The 15456-nt window shown below is 51.1% G+C and overlaps 1 protein-coding gene across 1 annotated transcript in view; it reads right to left on the bottom strand.

The window, feature by feature from the left end:
* Positions 1-15456, bottom strand: part of DYSF (dysferlin) — a 69691-nt gene that overhangs the window by 32721 nt on the left and 21514 nt on the right. Inside the window, exons 27-40 of the mRNA XM_059469819.1 lie at positions 15148-15262; positions 14951-15056; positions 14196-14338; positions 13065-13238; positions 12303-12408; positions 11990-12067; positions 9261-9442; positions 8298-8438; positions 7462-7491; positions 6729-6755; positions 3809-3910; positions 3108-3269; positions 2403-2568; positions 1569-1642 (exon numbers count right to left, since the gene is read on the bottom strand). Of these exons, the coding sequence (XP_059325802.1) occupies positions 1569-1642; positions 2403-2568; positions 3108-3269; positions 3809-3910; positions 6729-6755; positions 7462-7491; positions 8298-8438; positions 9261-9442; positions 11990-12067; positions 12303-12408; positions 13065-13238; positions 14196-14338; positions 14951-15056; positions 15148-15262 (1606 nt within the window). The remainder of the gene's footprint in view (positions 1-1568; positions 1643-2402; positions 2569-3107; positions 3270-3808; positions 3911-6728; positions 6756-7461; positions 7492-8297; positions 8439-9260; positions 9443-11989; positions 12068-12302; positions 12409-13064; positions 13239-14195; positions 14339-14950; positions 15057-15147; positions 15263-15456) is intronic.

The raw sequence follows: 15456 nt of genomic DNA, 5'->3' as shown, positions 1-15456 counted from the left end.
CAAGGTCATGGGAAGCTGGGATCAAGCTCCACATCTCAAGCTGGGATCTCACAGATTCCCACATTATTCCCTCAGTTTTCTCCCAAGTTTCTCTGACTTAAAAAAATAGGGATTTTATTACAACAAGTCCCTTTCCCAAATTCCATGTTTTCCATGGACACGCTCCAGTTACTTCCCTGATAAAAGATGAAGCCCAGCTGTAAATTTTAAGAATAAATCCTAAATGGGAAGCAAAAAGGAGGGAATGGGGCTGCTTTCCCAATTTCCCAGTGCTCCAATCAGGAGCATTTTCGGGAGCTGCTTTTCCCTTTCCACACTTTTCACCAGAGCCAACTTTTCCCAATTCTCCTGTCCTGTTCCCAATGGAGGCTGAAGGATTTCAGGACAAGATCCCAACGGAGCTGTGAATAGGATCATGGAATCATGGAATTATTTGGGTGGGAAGGATCTTAAATCTCATCCCATTCCATCTTTTCCATGGGCAGGGACACCTCCCACTATCCCAGGTTTCTCCAAGCTCCATCCAACCTGGCCTTGGACACTTCCAGGGATGAGGATTTGGAATGAGTGGGAATGAGCAGGGCCACATCCACAGTTTTTTTGGGGAATTAGCCAAATTCTGGATTCCCAGCTTGATGTGGGACCCAGCCCGTGTTTGGCTTGGGATACACCACAAATATCCAAAAGCACCAGAAAATCCTTGGGAATAGAAACTCCCAGGAGTCACCAAGGATGTGGATAAAGAGCAGGATCCATGCCCAAGTTGGACATCTTGGATTCAGCAGCTCCTCCATCCCTGGAATCACTCAAGGCCAGGGAAACTGAGACAGGAAACACCTGCAAAGCTGATTCCTTCTGGAAACTCCAGCTTTTCCAGTCCTGTGGCATCCAGGAATAGGGAGAAGGGAAATTCCGGCCCTTGATATCCCACCAAGGCATGGGAGACTGGGAAAAGCTCCACCAAACATTCCTGACACCATTCCTAGCTGCTCCAGAGGCACCGGGATCACCTTGGGATCCGTGCATCCCACTCACATCTCGGCACAGGTCCCAAAGATTCCTTCTGCTGGAGAAGGAACCCGAGGACTGTGGATACAGGAAGTTTCTGGAAGAATGGAAGCTCCAGGGGTGTGTCCATCCTGATCCATTCCCAAGGGAATGCTGAGATCCCTCAAATTCATTGGAACTGCACCAATTCCCACTCCCACCACAATGGATTTGGGATTCTACAATCCCAGTTCAGTAAAATTCCTGCAAACCAGGAGCCAAACTGGGAAAAGGAGATCCGGCCATGGAGCAAGGATGACGGAGCCTCAGGGAATTTTTGCTTTCCTTGGGAAGAACCTTGCATGGATTTCTCTCCATCGGGAAAGCAAATCCAGTCCCTCATTCCCAAGAGAGGGAATGAGGAGGAGTTTGGGGTTGCGCAGGTGAGGAGAGGAAGGAAAAACGCGTGAAAGTTGGAAAAGGATGGATCCAAGCAGATCCGGCCTCACATCAGCACCTCGGATCCACCCTCACCAGACCCACAGAAAGAATCCAGGATTTTCCCAGCGCATTTTCCGTACCTGGATGGGGATCAGGGGCTCTTTGTCATCGATGTCGATGAGGACGTCGTCCCTGGGCGTGAGGCTGACGTCATCTGCAACCGGAGCAGGACGGCACCATGATCCCGGGATTTGGGAATCCCAGAGCCCAGAAACTGTGGGATCTACCTCCAGGAGTGATCCCAGTTTCTCCCTGATCCCATCTCCATGATCCCAATCCCATCCAGGCCCCGCAGACCATCCAAAGTTCTTCTCCATGATCCAAAACTCATCCCAGACACATCGCACCATCCAACGTTCATGTCCATGATCCCAGACACGTCCCACCATTCAAAATTCATCTCCATGATCCCAAACTCATGCCAGACATTTCCCACCACCCAAAGTTCTTCTCCATGATCCCAAATTCATCCCAGACCCTTCCCACCATCCAAAGTTCATCTCCAAGATCCCAAACTCATCCAGACTTTTCTCACCACCCAAAGCTCATCTCCAATATCCCAAGCCCATGATCCCCATCCCATCCAGGGCTCCAAGGAGTCAGGAGAGGGGCTTGTGACACGGAGTGCCAGGACAAGAGGGAATGGATTGAACTGAAGGAGGGGAGATTTCAATGGAATATTGTGAAAAAATTCCATTGGGAAGGGTGGGAGAGGCTGGGATGGAATTCCCAGAGCAGCTGTGGCTGCCCCTGGATCACTGGAAGTGTCCAAGGTTGGACATTGGGGCTTGGATCCACCTGGGACAGTGGGAGGTGCCCATGGATGGGGTGCAACCAGATGATCTTTAAGTTCCTTCCCAAGCCAACCATCCCATGACTCCACGAAGGACACAAATCCCAGCATTCCCACATACCTGGCTGCTCCTGGGGTGCCCCCGTGTCCTGCTGGGAGGGATCCCAGTAGAATTCCTGGAGGGAGCGGATGGTGCACTGTCCCACCACGGGTCTCCGGCCAAAGGGGCGGTTGTCGATGATCTTCAGGATGATGGGGGGGCTGTAGAGGCTCTCCTTGGGCAGACGCTGCGGGAAGAGGGAAAGGAAGATGGAATGAGGCTGGAAAGGGAGGGCAGAGGTTCTGCACCATTCCCCAAAAAACCAAGGGCAGAAGGAACTTCACCAAAAGAATCATTTTTATGGAATTTTGAGGTCCTTCACCATAAAATCCATTTTCACAGGACTGTCCTTCATCAGTAGAACCAATTTTATGACACCTCCACATGGTCCATTTTTGTGAGGTTCTAAGGTCCTTCATCAGATCCATTTTTATGGGATTTTGAGGTCCTTCACTATAAAATTTATTTTTACAGCACTGTTCTTCATAAGATCCACTTTCATGGGACTTTGAGGATCTTCCGCACAAGATCCACTTTTATGGGATTTTGAGATCCTTCACCACAAGCTCCATTTTTATGGGACATTCAGGCCCTTCACAAGATCCTCCTTTATGGAACTTTGAGGTCCTTCACCAGATCCATTTTTACAGGATTTTAAGGAACTTCACCCCATTTTTGAGGACATTCCCTTGCCCCTGCACCACCCCAGTCCCACTGGGACCTCACCACTTCCATGAAGAGCACGCAGACGTCGAAGTTTGGGTTCTTCTTGACGTTCTTGATGACGCCGGACTGGACACGCTGCCCGCCACACTCCACCAGCAGGCTGGGCGAGGTCACGCTGGCCAGCTGGAAGCTCTTGAGGTTCCTCAGCCCCCAGGCCAGGATCTGTGGGATGAGGGGACACCAAATCCTGAGCCAAGGCTCTGCTTCCAGGTTTCCATGGAGCTCCTTGGCAGTGGAGGAGAACCTCCAGGACAAGCAACACAACCAGCAGTGGGAATTATGGAATTCTTGAGGTTGGAAAACATCTCCAAGGTCATGGAGTTCAACCTTTGACTGATCCCCACCTCAGCACCAGGAGTTCCTTGGACACTTCCAAAGCTCCCTGGGCACTTCCAATGCCTGACCATCCTTTCCATGAGGAAATTCCTCCTGATATCCAACCTGAGCTTCATCCTTATCCCATCTCTTGTTCCCTGAATTTCATCCTTATCCTTTTCCCATTCCTTGTTCCCTGAACTTCATCCTTATCCTATCCCTGGTTCTCTGGGAGAAGACCCCAACACTCCCAGGTCCACCTTCCTGTCAGGGAATTGTGAATAACCAGAAGTTCCCCCTGGAGCCTCCTTTATTTTTTTGGAATCACACCCCAGAATCCATCTTGGATCCCATTCCCGGCTGTCATTCCCGAATCCATGGCTCACCTCGATGGCCGTGCGCTGCAGGACGGGTTTGATTCCCTGCGGGACCATGTAAACATTGGGCTCCCGCTGCGGCGGCGGGTAGGGAAGGTCGGAATCCGCGGACTGTGGGAGCAGAGAGGGAAAGGAAAATGTCAGGAAGCACCAGGATGGGACATCCAATCCCTTTCCAGGTTGGATCCACCCGGAATCTCCATCCTTGCCAAACTGATCTCTCCCAGGAAATCCAGGACAGCCAGAGGAGAGAGGTGAGGAATGGCAGGATGGAGGTGCCAGAAAAGTGGTTCAATCTCTTTAATCCATCCTGGAGAAGATCCAACATTCCTGAGGTTTTCCCAGGGATCAAAAAACACAAAGGATCTGCCCTCCAAGGTTAAACCTTTTTTAGGGAATGACAGGATGGAATCACCTCTATCCCATTCCGGGATCACAGTGGGATGAGGAAAGGGATGAAGCAGCAGCGGCGGGTTTGTAGTTGGACAATTCCCAAAAAGTTTAGTGGGAGCAGCACCGTGGGATGGGGGATTGGCATCACCTCTGGATCTGGGAAGGGGCTGTGGTTCATCCCACACTTCATGGATAATCCAGAAATCCATGGGATAGGGCGCGGGAGAAACTACCTGGGAATTCCATTGGGATCATCCCAAATCTGCGAGGCAGCTGAGGAATTCCAAATTTGCCTTTCCGGAGGAGGAGAGTGGAAGCCAGAATTCCTCCCCTTTTCTTTTCCTGCATCTCCCAGAGCCCCCGGAAAGGCCGCAATGAAAGCAAAACCTCTGGAAATCCATCCCAGGAGCATGGAATTCTCTCCCAGCTGGAATTTTATTGGATTCAATGACGCGTGGGTGTGTTTTAATTACGGGACTGGGTGAGGGATTGGTTCTCCAAAGGGATTTTCCACATGGAATCATGGAATGGTTGGAGTTGGAAAGGGCCTTAAGGATCATCCAATTCCAACTCCCCTTCCCATAAAATTCCAAGTTTTAATTTTCCTTGGGAATTGCTGGTTCCTGAGTCCAGCTGCTTGTTAGAAGGAGTTTTTGGGAATTCCATGTGGGAAGAGGTGCCTGGGATTCCCACACAGAGCAGCCACTCCTCCATTCCATGATCCATGTGCTCCCAGCACGGGTTAGTGCTGTCAGGGAATGGGAATTTTATCTGGGATAACCCGAAGGAGAAGGGAGAGCTGCAGAGAATTCCCACATTCCCTGGGTTACCTCTGGAAATCTAATTCCCAAAAAAATTCATTTCAGGCTGCTCAGGCCCAAAATCATGGAATGGTTTGGGTTGGAAGGGATTTTAGAGATCAATCTTTCAGCAAATCCAGTGGGAAATCCTTGGGAAAGAGCTCCTGCCCCGTCCATCCTCTCCAGGATCAACTTGGATTTTAACCCTGTGTCATTCCAGGGGTTTTTTAAGTCCTTCCTGCTGCTCTCCCAGTGGTTTTGCAGGCATCCTCCTGGATTCCAGCTGAATGTCAGAGGATGGAATGCTGGAATGGATGGGAATGAGCAGGGAATGCCAGGAATGAGGCGGGAGCACAGAAGGATCAGGATGGGAGTGGGAAAAAAAATTCCCAGACAAAGCTGGCTGGAGGGAAGAAAATCCATGAAAATCCTGCTGGGAGCCAGGATGGGTTGAACAAGGATAAATTCAAGGGAATCCAGGTGGCAGGGAACTCTGGAGATCATTGATTCCATCCCAGATTTGTATCCGGGAAAATCAACATGGATGAGGCCAAAAAAAAAGGCTGGAAAATATTCCCAGTTTAAATGGAAGCTGGGATGCGATCCAAACATAAATCCCAGAGTTCAGAGGGAATTCAGCCACAAAAGGCCATTCCCAAGAAAAAATGGATAAGGATGGAGCCATCCCGGTCCTTCAGGAGCATCCATGGGGCACCGGAGGCTCCAGGTGGCACCAATCCTTCGGAATTTTGTTGGGATGGGGTTCCTGCAATCCTGCTCTCCCTGAAAGGCTCTGCCAGTATTTTCTTGGATTCTGGGAAAAGGGAAGGAGAGGGAAGAGAGTGGTACCCATTGGAGGAGCCCCTCCGAGAACAAGGCAGGGATGCAGAGCTGTGGAATGCCCCATCCCGGAATCCCGGCAGTGGGAAGAAATGGAGGAAAAAAAAAAAGGAGAGAGATGATTATGGACACATGGAACAGCGGGATGAGCTCTCAGGAAAGCTGGTTTGGGTGGGAAAAAATCTTGGAAAAATGTGTTTATCCCATCCAATCCAACCTTTCCTGGGAATGTGGCTCAGGTCTTTCCTAGCTCATCTCCCAAATTTTGGGATTAACGGCTCCGAGGGCCACCACAACATTCCAAGAGTTGTTCCCTTTCCCTGCCTGGAGTTTTCCAAGATCCCAACTGATGGTTCAGCCTGGGATTGGTTCCATGGGACGTACAGGGATAAAGTCTTGGGATCCTGGGTATGGAATAAGAATCATGGGAATCATGGAATCATGGAATACTTTCCATTGGAAAACTCATCCCATTCCATGAGCAGGGAACATTCCACTATCCCAGGTAGCTCCAAGCCACATACAACCTATCCCTGAATTTTTCCCAGGATGAGGGACGAAAATTTCCTTTGGAACAACTGGAACAGTCCAGCACATCCTCGATTCACAGCAAATTCCCTATCGAAAGTTTGGAATTGGGATTCCCTGTGGAAAGTTTGGAATTGGGAGCATTCCGGCTTTGGCACGCCCGGGTTGAAAGGATGGGACACCTCATTCCAGAGGGTAAATGGATCCCAACATTCCTGGCCATGAGGAAAAGCCCATCAGGTCAGAGGTCACTCCTATTCCCAAAATCCTGATGCTCCCATCTTGACCCATCTGGGAAAAAGAGGATTTCCCAAAGAAACAAATTTGAACAATTCCAAGATGAAAATATGGAATTCCCGAAGACTCACCTCATCCAGACTGGAGGAGAGCTCGCTCTGGGAAAGAGGAGAGGACAGAATTAGAGGAATTCTCATCCCTAAACCCATCCCAAGGTTTATAATTGGAGCTGATATCCAAAGGGAATCATGGAATGGGTTAGGGAGGAAAAATCCCTAAATCCCATCCAGGATGGGGTCCCACACCTCCCACTGGCCCAGGTGGATCCAGCCTGGCCTTGGGCACTGCCAGGGATCCAGGGACAGCCACAGCAAATCTGGCAATTCCAGCCAAGCCCCTGCCCACCCTCCCAGACACCAATTCCTTGCCAAGATCCCAGCAAAATCTCCCCTTTCCCAGTGGGAGCCATTCCCTGGCTCCTGTCCCTGCAGGCCTTGTCCCCAGTCCCTCTCCAGCTCTCCTGGAGCCCCTTCAGGCACTCTGAGGATTCCCTGGAATTTTCCCTTCCCCAGGGGAACATTCCCAGCTCTGCCAGCCTGGCTCCAGAGCCTTTGGAGCATCTCCATGGCATCCTCTGGATCATCCTGGAATGGGATGAGTTTGCCCTGTCGGGAAGGAGCTGCCCCACTCCCAGTTTTCCTTATCAGCTGAGGAAAATCGGAATCTCTATGCTTTAGGATTTCTTTTATCCTAAAAGAATTCCCTAAGACAGGATGGAGGGATTGCCGCAGGGCTGGAAACACCTCCAAATCCCTGGGAAAGCTGGGAATGGTGCTGGATTCACAAGGAGGAGTTGGGAATTACCTCAAATCCAGGGATGTGATGAACAGCCGGCTGCAGGGAGAGAACACAATTCCCATTAACATTCCCACTGCTAATTCCTCTTTTTCCAGGAGGGAAACTTCAGCCCCTTCCATTCCAAGCTCTAAAAATCCTGGATTCTCATCCAGCATGGAAGGACCAAATCCACCCAGATGATTCCCACTGGGATCAAACAGCTCCTCTGGGAGCACACCTCATTCCAAGGCTTTTCCAAGGCCTTTCCCACCCATTTCTGAGGGAATGAGGAGGACGAAGAGGCCACATGTGGATATTTGGGTCCTTGTCCTGGTGCTTGGGCTGGGATTTCCAGGGAAGAGGGAATTGTGGGATTCCCATTCCCAGATAAACCTAAGGGCTGGGAAGGAAGAGTGGGATACAGGGACTGAGCTTCCCAATCCATCCCTTTTTCCTGGCACATCTGGGATGCAGCCATTGGAAAAGCTGGAGTGGCTTCCGCTCTCCTAAACCCCCTCCAGAAATAATTCCAAGGAAAGGGCAGCATTCCTTGGGGATTTGGCAATTCCCAGCTCCCTCGATATCCATGAGATTCCCCAGAACTTGGCAAGAAGAGAAGGATCCATCCAGCCCATCCCACCTGGAATTCTGCAGTTTTCCATCAGGCCAACCCTAAACCACCTCTTTTCCCTCCTGGAAAATCTCCTCCTATGGAATTATCCCTCAAAAAGGGACAAGTCCCAAATCCCTCCAATTCTTCACAGGCTCCAAAGGCACCAATGGAAAACCCACTGCCTGGAAAAGTTGGATCCTGAGGAAGAAATGGAATTACGGAGCATTCCAGGCTCAGGGATGGATCTCACCTTTTCCCTCTGGATCAGCTCAAAGGCGGCCAGGAGTTCCCCGACATTCCGGCCGGATTTGAGGACGGGATACCAGGAGAGCCGGGGTGAGCGCTCCAGGCTGGGCCGGCAGATGCAGCGTCCCATGAATTCATCCGCACCCTGGAAAGGGAATTCCAGAGAATTGGGAACCATGGGAATTGGGATCGTCCTTGCCATCCCTTTTCCCAGAGAAATCCATCCCTCCTCTCAGCTAAAAATCAGGAGTGAGGGACGATCCCGTTATGGGATTGGGGCAGGGAAAATGTATGGGATTGGTGCTCTTAGAGCCTCCAGCTTTCCAAGTCCTCCCTGGAATTCCTAAGGCTGGAAAAACACCTTTTTAGGAGAAAAACACTTTTTTAGGAATTCCTATCCCAGGTGTTCCAGAGCAGGAACACAGAGCCTTTGGCAGCTCTTAAAAATCCCATTCCCTGCTCTGCACTGGGATCTTTGGAATCTTTCCTGCTGGGAAGAAGCAGGAGAGAGGGAAGAAGATTCCCGAGATATTCCCAAGTCCTTCCCAAGGTGTATTCCAAGTGGTTTTCCACAGAATTCCCTGTCGCACTTGGTTTTTCCGACTTCTTTTTTTCAGCCTGTTTTTTCTGGGAAAAACTTCAAGTTCCTGCCACTGACCCCCCAAAATTCCATAATTCCCAGGCCTTTTGGACACCACAAACAGCACAGGGCGTTTCCCTATTTCCATGACTGCATCCAACTTTATCCCAATGTTTTTCCATGAGGAAACTCTGTTAATTTCCCCACTTCAAATGACAATGAGGAAGCTCAACGAATGGGACCTCCAGGACACTACCCAACATTCCAGGATTTTCCCTGGAATTTTCCCTCTCTGGAAAGTCCACCCCAAAGCCCGAACCACCCAGAGATGCTGGAAATCACACATTCCAGAGGCTGCGAATTCCCGTCGGGAATGGCCACACTCACATAGGTGTCGTGGTCGTAGATTTCCACCAGGATGTTGGGAGGGGACTCGGCCACATCCTGAGAATTCCCGAAAATCTCGATCTCGTAGAAGATCAGGGTCTGATCCCAGGTGGGATTCAGGGTGTTCTTCTCCACCACTGTCTTCTGGCTCTGGTGCAGGAAGGACACGATGGCGTAGGGATCTGCGGGAATGGGATTCAAGGATTGGGATTCAGGGATGGATCCCAGCTCTGGCTCTCGCAGAATTCCAAGCTCCATCCAGAACTGGCTCCCAAAGAATTTTGGAATTCTCAGCTTGCTCCATCTCACCCTGAGTTCCCTCAGGTCTTGCTTGAGGAGAAAGGAGCTACCCAGTGTATCCCACCTGGAATTCAGCATTCCAAGCTTAAACTGCCGGGTTTTCCAGGTGGTTTTCCAGCTGGAAAGGCTCAGTCTGAGAGTTGGGATTGTTCTAAAGATCCAGGGAAATCTTGGCGCCACTGCCAGGACCTAAAGGGGCTCCAGGAGAGCTGAGGAGGAATTTGGGACAAGGGAAGGAAGGACAGGAGCCAGGGAATGGCTTCCACTGGGAAAGGGGAGATTGGGGTGGGATCTTGGGAAGGAATTCCTGGCTGGAAGGTAGAGGAGCATCCCCCACATCCCTGGATGAAGATTCCAGGAACATCCCACATATCCCTGGGGGCTTTAATGGGAGGCAAAGGATGCAGATCCCCGGATTATCCCACACCTCCCTGGATTCAGATCCCAGGATTATCCCACAAACCACTGGATTGAGATCCCAGGATGATCCCACACCCCCTGGAAGCAGGGCCAGCTGATCTCAGCAGCATTCCCCCTTTTCCCCCCATTTTCCAAGGAATTGGGGCACCAGGGGCTGGATTTCTCCCTCTATCCACACTCAACAATCCAGGACCACTCAGACATTCCCAAAAACCCACTCTGGGAAGAGCCTTTCTCACTTTTCCTCAGCCAAATCCATTACAATATACAAAAACCCCTGGATTTGGAGTTGCTTTTCCCTTTTTTTCCCCCTTTTTTCTTTCCCTTCTCCTCCTTTTTTTTTTTTTTTTTTTTTTTTTTTTTAATGGAAGCCTCTCTAAAGCCCCTTTGTTGGGAGCAGGGAATGTTTATTTTTCCAACTGCCAAGCCCCTTTAATGAACTCCTTTATTCCCGGCAGCAGGAATCACAATCCCACATTGTGGAACGTTGCTGCTCGTGTTGTCCTTGGCCGGGATTTTTCCAAAGGAAAACGATTCCGGACTGCCCTCCCGGGCCATGAGCTCACCTCGCTCCCACCTCCTCATCCCAACAAGGAGCCTTTTGTGGGAATTCCAGGTGGGAACAGGCACTGGGGGATTTTTTTTTTTTGGATGCTCTGGGGTGTTTATTCCCAAAAATCACATTATTCCAACCACAGGGAAAAGCAGAATTCCCTCGGGATCATGGTCCAGCTGCTTCCCCAGTTTTGGGATTGACCCTGTTTCCCATCATTCCTGGGATGTGTTGTTCCAAGTGGGATTGAAATCCCAGAATTTGGAGGGAAATCCCACCCAAATCCTTCTGTAAATTCTCATGGGAATCAAGCAGGGATAGCCCTGGAGGGATGTTGGAGCCCTCCCACCAGTGGACTCTTTTCCCAGGATTTGGGACATTATTCCAGCTCTGATCTAGAGGAGGTGACATTCCCTTTTCCCGCTTTTCCAGCTCCAAATCATTAATGGGAATTTCTGGCTGGGATGACCCAGCCTCCAGGGATGAGGATGTGGGATTTTCCGGCATTCCATACCCCCTCAACCACATTCCAAAGGGATGTTCCATCTGCATCCAACCATCCAAGCACCTCCAGCATGGAAATCTCATGGATAAAAGGATTTTTCCTATTCTGACTTCTTTCTTATCCCAAAAACCCCAGCGTGGGAAGTCCCGACCGCACCAGTACAATCCTGGGAATTTCAGAAATCTGTGGAGTTATGCTGGGAAAGGGTGGAGCAGCAGGACGTGGAAAAATCCTTCACAAAGGCCAGCCCCTGTTTTCCACCTGGATTCCCTTCTTTCCATGGAAATCCCCTTCCTAAATCCCAAATCCCAGGGACTGCTGCCCCACTGTGCAGCTGGGAGAAGGGGGATGCTAAGGAAATATGGAATCATGGAATCCCAGACTGTTTTGGGATGGAAAGGACCTTATGGATCATCCGGATCCAACCCCATGGGCTGGAAACCTTTCACTAGATTGAATCCAACAAGGAATTTCCTGAGGATGCTGGAGAAGAAGGGGCCGGACAGTGCCAAGGTCCTGATTAAATCCTGGAATCACCCTCTGGAATTTTCCCTGGGCAAATCCCATGGAAGTGTCTCCCTGTGCTCCATCATATCCAGCCTGGAGAGTGAAAGGCTCCAGAGATTTCTTGGAGCCCATTCCAGGCCTGGAGGGGCTCCAGGAGAGCTGCAGAGGGACTGGGGACAAGGCCTGCAGGAACAGGAGCCAGGGAATGGCTCCCACTGGGAAAGGGGAGATTTTGCTGGGATCTTGGCAAGGAATTGCTGTCTGGGAGGGTGGGCAGGGGCTGGGCTGGAATTCCCAGATTTGCTGTGGCTGCCCCTGGATCCCTGGCAGTGCCCAAGGCCAGGTTGGATGGACTTGGATCCACCTGGGATCAGGGAAAGTGTCCTGGCCCATGGATGGTCCCACTCTTCCCGGAATTCCATGCCAGTGTAGATCCAGACTCACCAGAGAAGCTGTCCTTGTCCATGGCAATGAGATCCCGTGCCTGGTACAGGTAACAGCGCAGGTGGAATCTGTTCCCGGCTGCCGGAAGAACGGGAAACATGGAAAAGACCCCAGGGAGATTCCATCATTCCTCATCTCCCATCTGAGAGAATTCCAGCTCAATCCCCCCGGGATATCCCTAGCTCCGATCCTGGAGCCTGTGGATGTTCCCATAAGCACTGTCCTCCTCTCCACCCTTTTTCCATTTTTATTTTTCCATCTTTTTCTGGGAAAAGGATGGGAAATGCCTTTCCCACTCCCTTGGGGTCCTTACAGTCAAAAATGCAGGAGATTGTGGGTCTGTTGACTCCGAAACTCAGGGTGGATGCAGATTTTCCATCAGATTTTCCGTCGTCGCTCTTGTCATCAGTCACTCCTCCCTGCAAGGAAAACAATGGAAAGTGGGGAATGCTGGGATCATCCCCAGAGCCAGGATTTCCCATGAATGGAATTCTCTGGGGTGTCCAAGAGGAGTCTGGGCTTCCAGTGTTCCCCAGAATCCTAAAATTTAGGTTGGAAAAGCTCTTGGAGATTCCCAAGTTCTCCTAATTCCCCATTGGCCTTGGAATATTTGTGGGAAAAGGAGCGATTTCCAAGGCTGAGAATTCCTGTTTGTGGATCCCATGGGAAAAAGGGGAATAGGAACAGTCCCATCAGGAGCTCTGGGGGTGAGAGGCAGCCGGGATCCCCCAAGATGCGAACAGCTCATGGAAAACACCATGGAGCTGCTTTGATCCCAAAGAGATCAACTCTGGATTGAAGGGAAAGACAGAGCAAGGAAAAAGGAGGGAAAAAAGCCAAACAGGAGAGGAAAAAATTCCATAAAAACATAGAATGGGAGCTTTGTGCTGCTTTGGCTCTCATGGGATCATTGGAAAAGGAGTGGATTGGAAAATCCAGAGTGTGGAGAAAGTCAGGAGCAAAGAGGGAAAGCAGGGAACAAACAGGGAGGATAACAGGATAACGGGAAACAGATAACGAGCGGCCGATAACATTTCCAGGCCGAAATTTGGGAATGAGATAAGCTGTTCCCTACCAGAGCCCCTTCCAAGGCAAAGACAGCGGCGGGGCCGGTGCGTTCCAGAGGCTCCATCCGGCGTCTCCAGCGACGCCGGCGGAAGGCGTCAGAGCGGCGCTGCTGGAGGTGGAAGCGCCAGCCAAAGAGGGAAGCGTATTCCCAACCATCCCCGTCCAGTTCCTCCTGCTTGTGCTGCCAGACAGAGATCACAGGGATCAGGTTTTCTAGGATTGACCCAAAAGCTGGGTTTAGGGTTTTTCGGGATGTTGTTCAATATGGTTGTTCCACCCCAGGTTTTCCCTGTGTCTCCTCCAGATTGGAGTCATGGAATGGAGTTATGGAATAATTTGGAGAATCATAGGAATATTCAGGTTGGGAAGGATTTCTGAGGTCATTTGGTTTCAGTTGGGAAAGGCCCTGGAGATTGTCATGGAATCATGGAATTATGGTTTGGGATGGAAGGGACTTTAAAGCTCAGCCACTTCCAGGGACACCTCCCACCATCCCAGTGTGCTCCAAGCCCCAGTGTCCAACCTGGCCTTGGGCACTGCCAGAGATCCAGGGGCAGCCACAGCAAATCTGGCAATTCCAGCCCAGCCCCTGCCCACCCTCCCAGCCAGGAATTCCTTGCCAAGATCCTGTTTTTCCCTTTGCCATCGTCCCGACCCCTCCCATGACTCTGCCACCTCTGGAATTTCTCCCTGGATCGTCCACCCCAAGCCCTGGAAGGTTTTTCTCCCGGTGACACCCACAGCAAATGGGGTGACAGTGGCTACAATTATCCCAAACATTTTCTGGGAAGGGAGACAAGTGGCCTTGGGAAGCAGCGGGAAGGACCGAGGAGCGGAAGTGGCATTCCTGGTCCAATGGCCCCATCTAGAGGGAAGCGGGATAGGGACAGGCTGGGGACACCAGCCCTCCCCCATTTCCCACACTCCTGGACTTTCCTGGATGTCCCCACCCCACACCACATCCTAGTCAATCCCTCCGGAATGTTCTCCACCCCAGGAATGTGGCGTTTTCCACTAGAAACCGGGACAAGCCTCCCTCAATCTCCAAGGAAAAGCGGATCCTGCCAAAGCCAGGCATCCACCCGGAGGGACAGGGCCACATCCCAATCCGGTGGCACCTTTTCCCAGCCAATCCCACCTTTCTCACGGCTTCCATGTGCTCCAGGTCACGCCGGCGGAGCCGCACCCAGCGCCGGCGCCGGTTGGTGTGGAACATCTTCTCCGCCGGCACCCAGGCCTTGGGCTTGCGCTCCGGTGGGATCGTGATCCCGTATTCCCAGCCTTGGGAAGAAGGGAATACCTGGTGGAGGCGGGAGAAGAGCCTCTCTCCCCACACCTTGGTTCCCACCAGGAATTTACAACAGTGAAGGTGTGGCTGAATCCAGCAAAATTTTCCAGTTGGATTTCCCTCCTTACAGCACAGTCCATCCCTCTGGAATGCCCAGGGATGGATCCGTGGTGTCCTTGGCTCCAAATCCCACCATGGGGACTCTTCCCTCACTCCCTCCAGCTATTCCAACCCCTGAGACCATTCCAGCACTCTCCAGCCCGGTGTTTTCCATTTCTTTTCCTCCAGGACCTTCCCAGATTATCCCAGTACTGCCTTTTGGAATTCCCATCCCACAGCTCCAGGCAGACAAGGGAAAATTATCTCCCAGAGCCTGATCCCTTCTCCTGATCCAGTTCCCACAGCCATGGGTATGTTTTCATCCATGTCCCATGGTAAGAAATCCCAAACTTCCCAAACCCTGGATTCCAAAATTCTAGGATTCCAAAATTCCCAAATCCCAGATCCCTAAATTTGAGGATCCCAAATTTCCTAATTCATAGATCCCAAAATTCCAGGATCCCAAAATTCCCAAATATCAGATCCTGAAATTCCGTCTCTGGTACCTTTCTCATCCACAGCCCTGTTGAGATCCGTGTCCCATTCCACATCTTCCCACTTCCAGCCTGGAGGACACTCGATCTCATCCTTGGGCAGGACCTTCTCCCCATTCTGTGGGACACAGGGAATTCTCACCCAAACCGATCCCTAAATTTCCCCTGGGATTCCAGCCCAGCTCCCAGAATTCCCAGTTTTCCCTCACCACGTCCGTGTAGGAATCGGTCATGTGGATCCACTGCCCTCCGGGAAGCCGGACCTGGTTCTCAAACACCTCCTCCACGAAGCTCAGGTGCCCAGCATCCACATCGTGCAACAGCCTGAATCCCAGGAATACCCAAAATCAGGGATTCTCCATCCCACCTTCCTCCTGTGCCATCCTCAGCGCTCCCAAATTTCTCCCACCTATCCGAGCAAAATTCCTCCTTAGGAAAAACCAAAACCAGGATGAAAATCCCACCCCAAAAATCCTCAGTTTTGGAGCATCCCAAGATTTGGATGAAGGGGAATCACA

This window comes from Ammospiza nelsoni, chromosome 4 (genome assembly GCF_027579445.1).
Source record: "Ammospiza nelsoni isolate bAmmNel1 chromosome 4, bAmmNel1.pri, whole genome shotgun sequence".
In the NCBI taxonomy this organism is placed as follows: Eukaryota; Metazoa; Chordata; class Aves; order Passeriformes; family Passerellidae; genus Ammospiza; species Ammospiza nelsoni.
The sequence above is the reverse complement of the archived record's forward strand: the minus strand, read 5'-3'. Positions and strand labels throughout refer to the sequence as shown.